General features: G+C 39.5%; 2 protein-coding genes across 8 annotated transcripts in view; both read left to right on the top strand.

Moving 5' to 3' along the window:
- The window catches only part of gpr158b (G protein-coupled receptor 158b), a 66,697-nt gene extending 60,727 nt beyond the window's left edge, over window positions 1-5,970 (top strand). Inside the window, exons 12-13 of the mRNA XM_077559307.1 lie at window positions 402-958; window positions 1,026-5,970. Of these exons, the coding sequence (XP_077415433.1) occupies window positions 402-958; window positions 1,026-1,988 (1,520 nt within the window). The 3' untranslated portion in view covers window positions 1,989-5,970. The remainder of the gene's footprint in view (window positions 1-401; window positions 959-1,025) is intronic.
- A 964-nt stretch (window positions 5,971-6,934) lies between these two features.
- LOC144044537 (annexin A13-like) lies at window positions 6,935-16,962 on the top strand. 7 transcript variants are annotated; one of them, XM_077559016.1, is made up of 12 exons: window positions 6,935-7,079; window positions 8,590-8,742; window positions 9,741-9,816; window positions 10,234-10,328; window positions 10,409-10,576; window positions 11,286-11,319; window positions 12,416-12,495; window positions 12,897-12,965; window positions 15,189-15,290; window positions 15,370-15,445; window positions 15,585-15,697; window positions 15,861-16,962. In XM_077559016.1, the coding sequence occupies exons 2-12, from the start codon at window positions 8,728-8,730 to the stop codon at window positions 15,978-15,980; spliced, it is 948 nt and encodes a 315-aa protein (XP_077415142.1). In that variant the 5' UTR covers window positions 6,935-7,079; window positions 8,590-8,727; the 3' UTR covers window positions 15,981-16,962. The 7 variants fall into 7 exon arrangements, with proteins under 7 accessions (XP_077415142.1, XP_077415138.1, XP_077415139.1 ...); XM_077559012.1 differs by having other exon boundaries at window positions 10,406-10,576; XM_077559013.1 differs by having other exon boundaries at window positions 6,982-7,079; window positions 8,568-8,742; window positions 10,406-10,576.
- The last annotated feature ends 444 nt before the right edge of the window (window positions 16,963-17,406 follow it).

The following is a 17,406-nucleotide window of genomic DNA, read 5'->3' as shown; positions in this document are numbered from 1 at the left end:
GCCAATCTGTGGCAGGGTTTTTACTTTCAGGACATGGATTCCCCACCCCTACCGATTTTCCGATTCAAATAATTTTTTGTTACATCCCTAATATCAACCAACAATTATATCATAATGAGCAAAGGTGGGCACTTCCGTCTCTCTGTTGGCCCTGCCATTGACGGTTGTCCACGTTTTTGGCAAATGCCTTACGACGTGAGACCTCGGAAAAATTACACAGACTGAGAAGGACTGCCTGTACTAACCTGGTTCGACGGACATAATCCTGCTCAAATTGGTGCTCAATCCGTGTATTTTTTTAGGCTTTGCATCATAAAGCACTTGCCGAAAATTCAGGCATCTGTCAACAACAGAGAGACATCTGTTTCAAGATTCACTCTAAGCTTTTAATCTCTCTGTAGGCAAATCTCGAGACGATTCGCTCAAGAACAAAGTCATAAGCTTGCAGAAGTCACTCAGCTATGATCATGTTTGCGACCAAGATGATGAAACTGGAAGTCAAAGTGGCTCGACAGCAGGGGACAAAATGACTCCAGTGGGTAATGGCGGAGAGGGTTCTCTTCTTGGTTCCCTGATTGGCCGCAAGCATTGCAAGAAGCAGCTGGAACCGGTTGCCCCCGCATCAAAACTGGAACCAGCAGAGTCCACGGAGTCAGTTCCACTCTTCTGGAAGTCGGCAAGTGTACACAACCTAACACACGAAAAGAAACCTGTGCACCTGCGGACCTCCATCATGCAGAAGTCCCTCAGTGTGATTGCCAGCGCCAAGGAGAAGATGCCAGGGCTCAGTAACAAGACGCAGAGTGTGGAGGATGCCAGTAAAAAAGGTCTGAAGGGGCAGGAGGGGAAGGTGTTGTCAGAGGTAGACGAGACTCCTGAACATTATCCCAAAATGATCGTCAGCCAGTCTGTGGAGTATTCCAAGACACCTTTGAAGATGGGCATCATGAAGCAGCAGGTAACTTTTGAATGGGTGCGAATAGTTGGGGCATTTCATGCTAATTTCTTTTCTTGTTTGATTCTAGGTGAGCGGTAGCCAGCCATCCATTTGCTCCGAAACCGGCAGGAACTTGTATGATGTGTCCGAAGTTTGTCCCTGGGAAATGGAAGAGGCTCAGACACCGTCTGAAGTCAAGACACAGAAGCATGTGTCCATCGCCCCGGAGGAAACAAATGCAGGCCGACGAGGAAGTAGCAGCTCGGGCATCAGCAAATGTAGTCGGTCTCGGCAGAGACTGAAAAGTGGGCAGTCTCCTTCAAACAGACGACGCTCCAAGGATAGAGGAGGGGAAAGGGAAGATGGCAGGGAAACCCGGAAATCTCGTGGTCCCAGGTCACCTCTCCCACTCAAGCCAGATGTGAGTCCCTGGGGTTTTGATGAGCAGCCCATGCTTGCTGGGGTTTCAGAATCCATTTCCCCAGACAGAATCCGGCGCAAAAAGAGCGTCACACCCACTGATGGCAAGCCCAAGACACTCCACTCAGACCACTCCAAATCCACAGGAAGCCTACTGCAGCCTCCTTCCTTGATGGTAGAGATCTGCCCGTGGGATTACAACAGCCCGCCCTCACCCAAGCAGGAAAAGATCTGCAGCAGCCCGTCCACGCACAAGAAGAAACGGAAAGGCTCCTGCTCATCCAATCATAAAGCGGAGAAGGAGAAAGGGAGGGAGAAAAACCGGGAAAGACGGAGCTCCTCCAGCAAGCCGCCGTCAGAGAGAAGGCGTGTTAGCCAGTCGTCCGAGTGCGGCGGGCCGGTCTCGGAGCGACGGAGGAGCTCCAGCAAAGACCCGGAGGCGGCGGAGATGAGTAGGGCAGAGATCCTGTCACGGGAGAGCGAAGCCTCAAACAGCAGTTTTGGTCAGACTAAAGTCTCCACTGACAGGAAGAAAGAGAGGTATCACAAACCCGCGGTGAGTAGCGGTCCAAAGATGGCTGACGTTTGTCCCTGGGACTTTGAGGACCAAGACCCTGGAGAGAGGGCATGATGCTTGCTGGTATTTTCCATTTGTATTCACAGACTTACAGCACGACCGAGCAAAGTTTCAAGTGTTTGATTACGTACTTTTCATTGAGAATGTGCCACCGGAACTACATTCTTCAGCACATTTGCTTGAGATGTAAAATCATTTTCTACACAGTTGTCGCTAGTAGAGTGGGAGGGAAAAGATGCAACATTTAATGCACTGGTTTAACCCATTAAGGCCTAAAGAGCCTGACAAAACATGCCTCTAAAACCTATGGTTGACTTTAGAGTCACCCTCGGAAAGTTTTCCTGGAAATTCAACAATATTGTCATGCCTAATAAATAATTGATATCTCCGCTCCTGAAGCAGATAAAAACCTAATTCCAAAAACATTTTAGAGCTTACACCTGTGGCGTTCACACAAACCTACGTTTATTAGTATAAAGCTTCATTATATATATTTTTTAAATCAGCAAACAAATGTCGCATCTGCGGGTATATTTACCTCCAACACTGGAGTGCAGTTGTAATAACCTCGGGGGATCATTCCGTCTATTCCGCTACAAAGCCGTAAAAAATTTCAACATCCTCATTGTCTACAAACACATTTCTTAACCCATTCACTCCCAGCCATTTTTCACTGAAGCAACCATTTTTGCTCCTGGCTGTTTTACTGGATTTTGACTGATTTTGCCAGGCCTATAAAAAAAAATAGGAAACTACCCAAAAAAAAGATTAGTCTCTTATTTCATTATTCATTAGAAAATAGCTAAATTTCCTCATTGTTCACAAACCTGTTCAAAACACTGGGGAAAAGAGGTTGTTGCAACATGGCTCCTGTTGATCCCTTATACTCTGCTGCCACCTGCGGGGCCGTTTTTTGTTAAAATTCTTTGATATACTACGAGGCCCACGTCACCCTCACGTGTATGTTCTGATGTATTTATTTCATTGGCTAAGAGACAGAGAATTTTTCAAAACAAAACAAAAAGACGTGTCCGCTTTCCCGGATTTTAAGGTAGAAGAGCGCTAGAGCGCACCCGGCTCTAAAGGTAAAAATGCGTTAATGTGCTCCCGGCCTTAATGGGTTAAAGTCAAGAAGCACTGCTGGAGCCTGTGGCTGTAGACAGAACCAATTTGATATCAAGACTATGTGGTCTGGTTCTTATCAAGTAGGCTTACATGTACAAAAAAAATCAGTTTTACCATTTTTGGGCATTTGAAGTAATGTGTCGAATTTCTGCTAATTCTATCTGTAACATCATCCTCCCCCACCCCACCCAACCCCCCCCCCCCCCCCCCTTTTGGACCACTGCGTCAACAGTTATGGCAACGCATCTATTTGTATTGATTACATTGAGGAACACCATTTTTGTTGCGTTAGCTCTGATGGATATTTTTAGCTCATCTTTGGGTGCAGAATCCAAAACTGGTCTCAGTCTTCTATCATGTTGTGTTTGTGAGATATAGATAAGCTCCACGTTTTCTTAAAAAATATGAAATTTGTATGTAATAAAACACTTAAGATGGAATAGTTGCAAGCTTTGACAACTAAAAAAAATAGCACTTAGTTAAAAAAACAGAACTTATAATGGTATACCCATGGTTGCAAAGTTAAGAGAAAAGCCTGCAATTATCTTATTTCTGCTATATTTCTGTTTGCAGACATTGATAGTACTGATGGGAGCTGCACGCACCTTTGACCACACTTTCACCTTTCATCGTCTCAAAAAAACAAGTTGACACATAGCTGTCAATGAGTGCAATCGTATCAGCTCTTCTTATCTTCTTATCTAATCAGTGGAATTTTGCTTATCTGGAGGGTGACAGTGGAGAAAAAACTTGAACGCAATTTTGGAATCAGCATGACCATTCTAATTTTAATCACCATAAAAATCTAGCTCAACCGATTTTTTTTTCTTCAAAATGTGTTATTTTGTCCATCGTTTCCCAAACGTCCATTCTGCATAACGGCATGAGACTGGAGAACATTTTAAGTGATGGGCTTAGTGGCACAGTTGCCCATTGACAAGCGGAATGTCCACCATTATTCTATGAAAATGTTTTTATTCGTTCGCTTCAGGAGTGCACTTGTTTTCCTGCATATCTGATTGCTGTACTAAATAAATGAAAAATTAATGGAATATTTTAAGACCACATGCAAACTCAAACAAAGTTTGATTAAAAAGTCCTTTAAAATATATTTTATTTTAAATCCAATAATATAAGAGAAGAATAAATGAAAGCCAATAAGCAATTATGTTTGACAAATTGTTTTGTCAGCACTTAAACAGCATACCGGTATGTGCTCTTGTTTTTATTGTTTTTATTTGTATTTTATTGTTCCTAAGCATTTCCTTTCCTAAGTAAAATCAACTGGCAGATGGATGTTGGTAAATAAAGTCCACTGACTCTGATGGCCATTAATACAATTCAAACAATTGCTAGTTGCTGTTTTGTTGCTTGCTGTTGCTTTCAATGCAACCTTTAAGTCACTATGAAAGAATTGCTTGTCTGCAAATATTTTTGCTTGCACGCTGCTACATTTCATCATTATATGCCTTCACTTCTCAAGGGAACGTGAATCTCACTTGTATTTTTCCATCTTTCTGACACTCACAAATAATGAATGATTCACCCAATCATTTTGTTGAATATTGATGTGCGCGTTCCCCCGAAGAGCAAATAATGCTACGGCCCTGATGGGAGCTTATTACAGTACATCCGGTACTAACAAAGCACACACAAAAACAGTCGATTTAAGCTGTGTGAAAGCAGATGGAATATTGTATTCACAGCACGATGATGGCGTTTTTTTTTTTTTAAGAATGTGGGAATAACAAAATATCGTCGTCCAGTCTTATAGCTCCAGTTTGTCAGCACCTCGGAAAAGCCATCACATGTGGTAACTGTTGAGTATCCGAGTGTTCATTGGTTTACGTGTTGCAACAGTGGAATTATTAATGTGTTTCTGCCATCTGCCTTCTACTGCACCACAGGAAATGCACATCATTTGCGCATTCATACATGCACAAATAACTGTATGTCAGACAGCTCAAAGTTACAGACAGAAAGTGTTGAGGCATCCAACTTTTTTTTTTTTGCTTTTGTGTCATAACTGTGTCCCTTTCTTGAAAATATAAGACAATCTTTTTTGACCTGCTGCATCCGTCAAAAAGGTTTAGGTTACAATTTAAAAAAAAATTAATCGTGATTTCTTCTTGTCAGGGATGTGGGTTAGCTGAAGTCTACCCAAGATGACATAGGGCGAGAGTTGGAGTACACGATGGACTTATCACCAGCCAATCACGTTACACATTGGCCTGCTATGCTGTATCGAAAAACAGTATTTTACACCTCCTGTATTATTTATACATTGTTTTTTTTCTTTCCCTCAGAATGGTGAGGCAGACATGCTCACTGCTAGGCCACCACGCCTGCCATTAGCTTTTCCTAAAAATACATGAATATTGTATCATTGTTTTTCACATTATGAATGCAATTTCTTAATGTTTTCACATATTTACATTCTGTCCATGGCACATACTTTTATTTAATGTGATACTGTTAATAGCAACAGTCAACCTTTCTATACTCTGACCACGCTAACTGAATAATGTGCGTATGATAGAAAGCTTGCAAGGGTCACATCACATAAAATCAACATTGTGCAAGAGGATTTAGATTTCAAAGCTGTCGTTTCTATGATGTTTCATTTTATTCGTCCTGCTCATCGAGGTTTCAGAAAATGAAAAGGTGCAACAAATATATTCATGAACATGCATAGCCTCTTATTTAATTTATTTGTAATCAAATCTCACTAATGTTTTCTATCAGCCTTTAGATACATGTTTTGTCCAGTATTTTATGCTTGTTTTTGGGTTTCACTCCCAAAATGCTACAGACCCATGTGGGAGTATTTCTATGTAACTATTCATATTGTGTTGCATGTATAAACAATGAATACACTGTTATCAGTTCAGAATTAAATATTTATATTAAACCTAAGTGGACACTGGTCTGTTTCACCTTTTAATTAATACATAAATAATATCATCCTTCCATCCATTTATTTACTGTTGATCCTTATGAAGGTTGTTGAAGCCTATCCTAGCTGACTGGGTGGGAAGTGAGGCACAACCTCGACTGGTTACCAGCTAATCATACCTAAGGACAATTCAGTCTTAAATGAGCCTAAAATGTATGTTTTTGGTATGTGGGAAGAGGTTGAACGAGAGAACCGGTATGGAGAGCACATACACACACTACATGAGAGGGCCTTGGCCAAACCCAGGACTGATTGACCTGACGCTTGATGCTAACCACTAACTGATTATATTTTATTATACTGTGTATGACTTTTTAGTTTTTAATTTTAAAGCTTTTGTAGTTTCTACACCTTATTTTGTCAGAATAGGCTGTTTTGTTGTTGTTGTCTAATAAAATAAAATAAAACTCTGCCAACTACAACTACTGGTGTACGTAGTTGAGGTCTTGATCTTGGGGTCTTATAAAGGGTAAAAAAACAACAACAAAAAACAGTTAAAGCAGCAACATTGCAGAATGTGGTGACACATTTGGAGGAGCGAGATATTACTCATCTCTAGCTATTTTTTCCCCTCTATTATTTAAGCGGGAAATTATGTTGTTTTTGTTTTTTTTCTTTGCTTTGTTGTTACAAGATTGCAATCATTCATTGTATATAATTGACAGTCAACATCCATTTTTACTTTTGTATGTACAGTAAGTAAATTTCAATCTTACTTTTTTTCTTCTTTTTTTACTTTTATCTAAAAACAAAACTTTTACAAATATATGTAGGTTATGTATATATATATATATATATATATATATATATATATATATATTACAAATACTTATACTAAAGTAGGTCTACAGTTTAAGTGCATTTGCCACTTTCCCATATTGTTTTATTTTTGGCCTTGACGTGTGCTTCTATGTCTACCGTCACATTCACGTGAATCTAATTAATGTTTAGTTAGCTCATTATTGTTTGCACCTGTTGTCCTTTCCATCTGGCATGTGCCATATGCTCCTCCACCAATCAACACGTCACGTGTTGCTCACCATAGGAAGTGACGTTCCATTCGTGTAAGTTTTTGTATAGTAGCTATGATTGTTTATGTCATGTGTTTGTATTGTGTTTGGTCATGATTAGACGTAACATGTTCAAGTTGGCTTTGGGATTTTGTATTTATTTATTTTATTTTATTTTAAATACCTTACACTTCCGATTGTACAAGTTTTGGAGTTCCGTTCCAACTTAGTCGGTCAATAACCGACACTAACGCAGTTTGTAGCCTGCCTATGTACAGTAAAATAGTATTTGTACGGAACGGAAAGCACTTGTCATAGCTACACATAAAAATTAAATGAAAACCTACAGCGATAAATCTGCGCGTAGGCTACCTTTAATTGTCACCGACCCCACTGCGAAAGTCAACTAGTCATCTCAACCACTGTGCGTAGCACACAGTGAGAGATTGGTCTGAATAGGATATTATGCAATTTACTAAATTGGTCCAATTTATCTTCTTTGGTCGTATCCTGCAATGTCGTAACCTATAGTGACACAGAGAAATGTGTTCCTCCATATGGCTGGATTTAATTAAGGTAGGCTACAATTAACTTTTTTTTAATAATTATTTTATTTTTAATAATTTAATAACAAATTTGTAACCTAATAATAGCTACTCAATAAAAGGCTGGGGATTTTGGGGTGAAATTTCAGGATTAATTTGAAATGTTAATTTAACACAGAACATACGTCATTCGCTGCCGTTCGTATCTGTGTCGTATATCGCAGTGGTCCCCAACCACCGGGCCGCGGGTCATTTGGTACCGGGCCGTCGGTCATTTGGTACCGAAAGAAAAAAAATTGCATTCTTTTTTATTTTTTTCGAAAATGACGTTTTGTTTTGAAAAGTGGCCGGATTCTGTCTCTTACATCCGTCTCACTTGACAACTCTGTTGTTGGTGCGACGTTACGGACAACGTTAATAAAGTTGCACATGATTACACAGTAGATTTACGTTCATTATTATTCTAGAGAAAATACCACCGTTTTTTTTCTTGTCATTTTATTTTGTTTTTATCAGCTAAACCTTTAGATTGGGCCGTGAAAATATTGTCAGACATTAAACCGGTCTGTGGTACAGAAAAGGTTGGGGACCACTGGTATATCGTGTTCACCGTAATCCGATATTGCACTTGTGTGAAGATGGTTTCCACATATTCTGCCAGGGAATACTGTGATGCTCTAAACTCGACATAGCCTAATCCCTTTTCCCCTTTATTTTCTGATGTTTTTTTTTTTTGACGTGATATTTGAGGGGGGGGCTCATACAATCTTGGAGGCTAGCACGTGCTGTACAACACTGCCACCTTGTGGAACAATAGAACGGTACGTCATGATCATGAATCTTAATACAACAACAATGACAAAACATGGCCAATAGGCTACGATGATAATCAGTTTTATGGAATGTTGCGCTTTTAAGCCGTTGGTCGACTTGAAAACTACGTAAAGTGCACCGTTTTGTTTGTGGTGACGTCAGTCCCGCAGTAACTTCCGGACAGGGCCGTTCTGTTCTCTCTGCAGGACCCACTCCTTCTCAGCATCATCATCATCTTCATCACACCCTCCGCACACGGTGCAACACACCACACGAGTCATCCGAACATACTCCTAACCTTTCTTGTTGTGTTTTTGCAATAACACACACTGTTCCGGACCATCATGGGCAACGTGCAGGTAAGTGAACTTCCATTGAGCGCGATCAAGTGGGTCCTTACCAATTGAATGCGGACATCATTATTTTCAGGTTTATGGCACTTTTATTTACAATATATCTTTTCAAGACGAATGTGTATATAATGTAGGACTACTGTACTGTATAGGACAAACATTTTGTCGGCTTTTCTGGCGCTTTTCAAAGGGCGCTGTGGAGGAGGTTTACGTCATTTCCCTTTCAAAACGACGCGCCTACCAAGCCTGAATTGTAAACTTTGCACGTATTGAAATTGAAACTACTGTAAATGTATTTTCCATAAGGGACAATATGTGCTCCCCTCATCGGCATCTGGAGCAATGTTTTTTTTTTGTTTTTTTTTTGTGTGTGGTCTTTTTGCCTGTACATTTTACAGTGTCACAACCTATTATGTAACAAAATCTGTTTGTATAGTAAGTGCTCTTAGTGATCATCTTCTCTTATGACTTGTTTAAAAAAAAAAAAAAGAAGCAAATTTCTTGCACAGAGATGCTAACCATAAGGATGCAGCAGTCTTATGGAATTTGTGAGATGGGCTAATCAATAATGCTGCACTGTATGAATGCACGCAGGAGAGAGGAGACGAGTTGGGTGGATGCTCCTGGCAATGACTCAGCATCACAGAGGCTGTACCGCAGTCTGCAAATGGCCTGCATGTCACGCCCATGACCAGACCTCCTCTGGTTTCAAATGGGATTAGAATTTCCCATTAGAGATGGATTCAAAACGAAAAGGCAACAATGTTGGGAAGGCAGTGTAAACTATAAATTCATCATTATGAGTTAAAATGATGTGCAGTTGTAGTCGAATGAGCATTATGACACAAAACTGTATTACAAATATTGTGACATGAATCTAAATGAATGTTATGTTTGTAAATCCCCAATTTATGTACATGGATATATTGGATACTATATATAAAAAAATGTTTTGTGTGCGTGTGCAAATGGCACATTTTCACTGTCCCTGTCTGCATTTCTAGCCTACAGTCGTCCCATTTGAGGACTTTGATGTTACAGTTGACATAAAGGCTATTCGACAAGCATGTAAAGGTTTAGGTGAGTATTTCTTACAGTGTTCATTTATTTTTTACCGCATATCGTCTAGGGTGCTGGTTTCTGCAGAACAAACAAATTGAAAAGTGTTTAAAATAGAAAAATCGGCTAAATTCAAGGCTATCTCAATAGTAGTCTTTTCCTGTTGCACCTGTTGTCCACCCTCACTGCAACTGCACTGGAAATTCTGGTTTGGTCAGGGGAGACGCCACACCTGAGTGCAGCATCATGTCATTACAAACAAATACAACATGTAAGGTTGTAAAATATATCACAAAATTAGAAAAAGTACATTTTCAAGGACAAAAATGATCACAGTCTGGCCCTCCTCTTTGGAGGTGCTCGGACAGACGGACGAATAGTTGTTTGTAAATGTACCAATGTTTTGCTGTAACTTTGCTGCAAATGTGCTCCTTCCAGGCACAGATGAAGAATCCATTGTTCAAATCCTGGCCAATCGCTCGGCAGCCCAACGTCTGGAAATCAAGCAGGCGTATTTTGAAAAGTACGATGATGTGAGTACCCGCCCTTCCTCATCTTGCCCTCTGTGCCAACATCAGCGCACCGTGCTACAGTATGTCTGATCATTTAGGAGTTAGAGGAGGTCCTGAAAAAGGAGTTGACTGGCAGCTTTGAGAAAGCCATTATGGCCATGTTGGACCCCCCTAATGTCTATTTCGCCAAGGAGCTGAGGAAGGCCATGAAGGGGGCGGGCACAGATGAAGCCGTGCTGGTGGAAATCCTGTGCACGGCTACTAATGAGGTATGTCAAAATATATGCTAAAAAACAAATAACTAAAAATAACTTTCATGTAAACCACAAGCACACAGAAGTGGGATTATAATAATTTGTCGTAACTTTAAGTCAGGAAGCAGTTACAAATTGCTCAATAGCAGTAGAAAAGTAGCACAATAAATCAGGTCAAGTTTTTTTTAATTGTCATATTTCCTTCTCTTTATTACTTTTTTTCAAGTCCAGTTTACAGGAGGTAGCAAACTATTACTTCCAGCAAGGAGATTCTCATCCAAAAACAATGTTTAAAAGATGACCACAGATTTGTGCTTTGAAATGTGGGGAAAAGGTCATTCATACACAAAACACATTCAATTTAGGTGCAATTGCAGAGTCTTAGTCTTGTATTAAAATTTCTAAGTCTTCATTACTATGTTAATTTATGCAAGAGTGTGATTTCTCAACAATTTTCAGGCTCATGTCAGATGTTGGTAAAATAACATATTTTCAAATATGGTCACTTGGCAAGCAAATATTGTAATTGTGGATGCAGTTGATGCATGTTGTTAAAAAATAGCTGCAAAATAGAGTAATCCCAATTCAAACCAAATGAATTACATTTGCTACAATATTTCCAGCACAAACACCAAAAGAACAGATGATTAGAGTATATTCTCCAAAAATATTATATACTTGGACTCTTGGCAACGTTCATGTTTTTGTCTTTTCTCCCTATCAGGACATCATCAGTTACAAAGAGACCTATGCCCAGGGTAAGCTCCGTAGTTCAATAAATTGTTCATCCATTCAAAAAACAAGACACTGGCATTGTGTTGTAGCCTATAGACAACGTTTTTTGTCTCTTTCTTTTTTTTTTTATATGATATTGAAAATGCCTATTCCAATTTGCAACTAGTGATAAAGTTCCAAATCATGATTAGGGGACGTCTGTGAGGTGAATAAATCTTTAAAACATCATGGTTACTGTTGTGCTTGCAAGTTGACATACACTTGCGATATGAGCGCACTGCATGGTGAGAAAAAGTCCTACTGCCCATAAATCCAAAATAATCTGCTAATTGTTTTGAAATTTTGAAATGTTGAAGTTGACATGAGTAGAGATGTGCATGTGAATTTTGATGTCGATTCATATTTGTGCCGTTAAGCGGCATTTAGCTTTTGTACATTTACAATTGTGCACATAAATTTACATACCAGCACAACTGCACGTATTTGTCATTACAATTAGATGGTTTGGGAGTTATAGTGTTATGAATCATGTCTTTCAAATGTTCCCCGGGATTAAGTATAAATCTGATGTTCCTGTTCTGTATCATTTTTCTTGCAAGAATGAAGACAGTGGCCATAAATGATATGTACTATTTGTTAAGGGGAAGTCGTCTCACAAGTTTTCTTTACAAGAATCTAAACACGGTATTCTGATTAATAATGTGTTTGTAGAATATGAATTAAGCAACAAAATCCACCTCCATTTTTAGCTCTTGGGGCGGCCATTTTGACTTGCCATGACTGACACCTCAGTTGCCCAGGGCTCAGGTAATGACCAATCAAGGCTCAGCTTGCAAACGTCACATGGCCAAACTCATAAAACAGGTGAGCTGTGATTGGTTGTTACCGGTGCCGTGAGCAACTGTGATGTCATTTTCAGTCAACAGCATTTAGCAAAATGGCCGCCCCGTGAAGTAGATAGAACGTGTGGATTTTGCTGCTTTATTCATATTCCACAAACTCAAATGCTGTGTTTAGACTAGCAGGGGCGTATAAAACATATTATTGTAAATTAAATTTTGGGATTGACTTCCTTTTTAACAAGTATAAAGTGTAAAAGGAGTCATTGTATCTTTGTAGTGCATGAATGTGACCTGGAAGCTGACATTGAAGATGACACCAGTGGAGACGTGAGGAATCTCCTTATCTCACTCCTGCAGGTAAACACGGGATTCACCTAATCATGCAATAGTCATGTTTCCAAAAAAGTTGTCAAAATGGATGAGAAGGAAGAATTAGAATTGCATCTCTCCTAAAGATAACTTTCATACAATAGCTTTGCATGCTTTTATTCGCCTACTGAGATATTTAGCGACACAGCACGTCATTGTTATGCCTGCATACCATCGATCTCCATCCCGCTCACGCTCCAACCCTTTTCCTTCCCCTTGTGAAAAATGACAACACAGCATGACTCATGTTCAAAGCCTAACCATTGAGCTGCAGCTTCCAAATATGCCCTTTAATAATGTGTTGCAAGACAATTATGATCCCACCAAATATTTGGGCTTTTCCACATCTCACTAAATCTCTTTATCTTCCTCATTAAACCTGTCTACAGGCGAGCAGAGATGAAGGATACGAGGTGGATGAGGGCTTAGCTGAACAGGACGCTGCGTCTTTGTTTGAGGTACGTTGTGAAACATGTTAAGAATATGCGTCTTATTCATTATCTATCTTGAATCACAGAGTGACTGAAGTGTTGGTGCAGGGTTGGGAGGGTTACTTTTAAAATGTAATCCATTACAGTTATAAATTACCTGCTAAAAAATGTAGTTGGTAACGTAATCCAAGTATCATAATATTAAAGTAATGTAACTGGATTACTTTTCGATTTACTCCAATATTGAGTATGCTCATGAAGACAAAATAAATATCACCACAATATACAGTATATTCTATACAATGTGCCCCTGCTATTTGCGGGTGATAGGGACCCGGGAAGCCTACAAATAGCAAAAATCCGTCCGTCCGTGAAGCTTTTTCAAACTGCCTGCATGTGTACACGACCAGTCAATTCGTTCGTTCCCACCTCCCCGACATGTAGCATCGGTCCCACACGCGCATCGTAGAAATTGTAATCCCTCGAAGTAATCCCCATTTTTAATAAATGTACCTGTAATCTGATTACATGTTTTTTTTCTGTAACTGTAATGAAATAGTTACATTTTTTTTGCAATCTGATTACGTAACGATGGTATGTATTCCGTTACCCCCCAAGCCTGATGGTTGGTAAGCCCTTCTTCCAATTCAGATTTAAGTTTTTGCTGCTTTTGTTCAGGAGAACTGCGTGGAAATTTCTTATTCACAGCTAGGAATAATGCTGCTGTCACTGGACAATTCATTAGGAACATTGTCATCCCCATCTTAAGAAAATAACGCTTAATTTTTAATGGAAATGTCCAAGGTATGTTTTTTTTTTTATCATTCTGATTATAATTGTGATCACAGTTTGCAATGGTTTAGAGCTGCACTGCACCGGAAGGTGTTTCAAATATTTAGCTTTACTTTTAAATATAGCCATCCATTCCCTCCGGCGCATACTGTTTGCAAAAACACACCTGTGTGAGCCAGTCACAAGGCATATACACTGACAATTTAGTTAAAGGATCTTTACACGTGACTGCCGCCCCTGGCCCAAAGCGTAACTGCAGCATCTGTGTCAGGCTCGTTCATGGTGCACGTGCGAGTACGATCTTAAAGCGACAGCCACAGTTGACAAAGGAAGACATGACTTGAGGTAAGAAAAACTCCGCCCCTCCTCTCCACAAAGCAACTGGATTGTGCAGGGTCCGCACACTCTACTATAAAGGGAAGATAAAAGCCGATAGGTGTAGTCAGAGTAAAACAGTCAGGGCTCTTCGTACTCATCTGGGCATTGGTGGAGCATGCATGATGTAGAAAAAGCTTTAATATTACCTTTTTTAAACTGCACAATGCACCTTTAAATCAGTATCGTTAATATAATGTATGAAACGTGAGGAAAAAAAATCTCAATACTATACAATACTAGGTATAGTAATACCATATAACATTGTTAGTAGTCCTATACACTCCATCGCCAGGTTCCAAAAGCATTGAATATCTTGATGGTTTTGGAGGACACACATTTAAAAACTCAAATCAGTGTTGTAGTTGAACACTTTCATGGCTGATTCCCGCCTTTAGGCAGATAGATTTGTGTTTAAATGTTCTCAACATGTAATCTGCTTCCTGTTTCCTGCTTCGGGCAAGGACTCGCTCTGTTTTTCTCGAACGCAGAAGTGCTTCTTCCTATTCCTCCTCAGGCATGTTAAGTGAACATATGTGTAGGAGTCTGGAGATGTATTAAAGTGTGTGCCTCTATAGTATGTAATGTTTTGTTTGTGCTGCTTGAATGAATTAAGGAGAGAGAAAGCAAGAAGTACAGTCTTGGGGTTAGGTAGATGCGCTCTTGAGTAATGTCTGCCATCTAGTGGTGAACACTTATTACAACTTTGAAATGCTCTGCTACAGTAAATATTTTTGTTTTAAAAAACTAATAGAGGTCCAAAACGGAGTGTTGGCATGTTGAGCTTCCTATCTCTGCCCTAGTGGTATGCCAGCTCCTTCTAGTGGTATGAGACAGAATTACATGTTTACACCGTATTTTACAGTGGCATACACTTTTGTTGGATATTGAACTACTGCATACAATACATTTTAATGTGATCTTAAAGAACTGTTTTTGTTTTCTCGAACTACTATTTATTTATACTTCCATCGCTCCCAAATGACGCCAAAAACTACGACCACTTTGAGCCAAACTCATTAAATGGACTCCAGATGGAAACGAATGATTTCCTGCTCTCATTTGTTTGTAACCACCCACCAGGCAGGAGAAGGCATGTTTGGCACGGATGAGTCCACCTTCAGCTACATCCTCACACACAGGAACTACATGCAGCTTCAGGCCACGTTTAAAGCCTATGAGGCAGTAAGTAGTGAACACACACACATTCTGGGGCAGGGTTTGACTTTATGTCAGTAAAATGTCACGTTTTTGTCGATTCAAGTTATCAGGGACAGATATTTTGGACACGATTGACTCTGAGGCTACAGGAACTCTTAAGGACTGCTACGTCACTCTAGGTATGTAAGTAATATGGGTGCAGTATCATGTGTGAATACAATCTAATTTTTTATTTTTTTTTAAACATCGAATATACTGTATCTGTTAAGTATAAAATGTGACAATGGTGATACTGACTCGTATGTGTGCGTTTTATAGTTAGGTGCGCCAAGAACCCTCAACTATACTTCGCACGACGCCTTAATGCTGCTATGAAGGGACTCGGCACCGATGAGGACACACTCATCCGCATGATCGTGGGTCGCTCAGAGGTGTGTGTGTGTTTGTAAACATATTGGCCAAGCACATTTGCGTCACTTGAACAAGTACAAAGTTGAATTTTTATTACGCGGTTAAGTCGAGTAGCGCTCATGCTTCTGCCATAATAGTGTTGTATTGCAGCTTCTGTGTGTTGACGGCACAATTATTTACCAGATTGACCTGGAGACGGTGAAGGACATGTACCTGGAAAAGTACGATGTCACCTTAAAAGATGCCCTGGATGGCGAGTGTGGCGGAGACTTCAAACGTCTCCTCCTGGAGATCTTGCACTGAAACACTTTTCTTGCTCTTACTGGCCTTATTTAACGCAAACATGTATCTTCCTCTCTACCTCCTCTGAGCACCGCATCTGTTCACTCATCATCATCCTCCTCGATTTCACTTCCTGTACTCTTTATTAGCTTGCTGTCTGTTGACGTGCTCTCGTGTGTCTTTGCAGCCTGGACCAAAAAGCAAGATGTTGCCACATGTTAACTGCCATTTAATGTCTCCAATATCCAGTAAAAAAGTTTCATACTGCCGGAATTCTATATACATCTATGCATCCTCTGGCTTTTGGCAATTTTGAGGGACAAAGGTACTATAATATAAATGACAAACAATTTATAACATATGCGTACAAGTAAATACAGTCATTCCTGTCTGTCATCCCGTGTATCTTATTTGCAGTCAGCATTTGAAACACATTACACTGTTTCACTGTCTGTGTAAAAGGCACTTTACTTGAGTTGCATTACAAATGTAGTGCAATTTGCCTCAAAGATGTTTTTCATAGGTATGCAAATGGTTGTCAAAACAAGTGCCGACTGACCACATTAGACGACAGGGTGATAAACAGTAACTTCACTTCAGCTGTTTTGGTGCACGATGTGTTTGACACCTTCACGCCCTGTGTTTTTAAAAAAAAGAAGTTATTTTAGTCACAGTTAATAAATTGCAATCTTCAAAAATGATTTAACTATAGTAGACTTTACAATTTCCATATAATCACTTTCAAATTTAATGCACTAACAACCGTGGCGAATATGTGCTTTTAGGATGGCTAGACACCGTAACACTGAACAAGACTTGAAGAATGTCCTCACTGATGTCTATGTATGCAATTGTATGTTATTTAAAATGATAGTGGCTACTGTAATAGACTGTTACATTGTCATATACTAAATGAAAGTACTAGACGATATAACGTATGTTGGTACGTATTCTATTGATGTGGAAAGTGTTAGAGAAACAAGGAAATAAAAACACAACTTAATATTTAAAGTTTTTTTTCTTCGCACCCTATAGATGGCAGTAATGCTGTTAAAATGGATCATAGTATATATTTTTTTCCTTTTATGAAAGTGCAGCACACAATATGAAAGCAGATTCTTTGTACACATCTCCACACTTTTCATGGTTGGAAAGTAAATAGAATGCTTGTGTTTTTCTGCCTCTTCAGCACAATCTTACTGGTGGTCTATCATTGCCGTAATCATTCTACACTTTGGATGACAAAAAAACAAAATACGCACAAAAAAATTATTAGCTCAAAACAAATATAAACATCCAGTTACGTTTCGGGTGCATATTAGTCTCATTTTCTGTATACAGTAATCTACTTTCTTGATGTTAACTCATCAATATCTAGTGAAGCTTCATCCTTTTATTGGCAAAAAACATTAATTTAGTTTTTAACTTTCAAGCCAACTCAACTTTA

This window comes from Vanacampus margaritifer, chromosome 2 (genome assembly GCF_051991255.1).
Source record: "Vanacampus margaritifer isolate UIUO_Vmar chromosome 2, RoL_Vmar_1.0, whole genome shotgun sequence".
NCBI lineage: Eukaryota > Metazoa > Chordata > Actinopteri > Syngnathiformes > Syngnathidae > Vanacampus > Vanacampus margaritifer.
The sequence above is the reverse complement of the archived record's forward strand: the minus strand, read 5'-3'. Positions and strand labels throughout refer to the sequence as shown.

Excerpts from the sequence above, each read along its gene's own strand:
- LOC144044537 (XM_077559010.1), top strand. The coding sequence starts at position 7,569 with ATGTGTTCCTCCATATGGCTGGATTTAATTAAG. Across the intron at positions 8,743-10,233 it reads CCATCATGGGCAACGTGCAG|GCACAGATGAAGAATCCATT; the intron begins GTAAGTGAACTT and ends TGCTCCTTCCAG. Across the intron at positions 15,698-15,860 it reads TGATCGTGGGTCGCTCAGAG|ATTGACCTGGAGACGGTGAA; the intron begins GTGTGTGTGTGT and ends ATTATTTACCAG.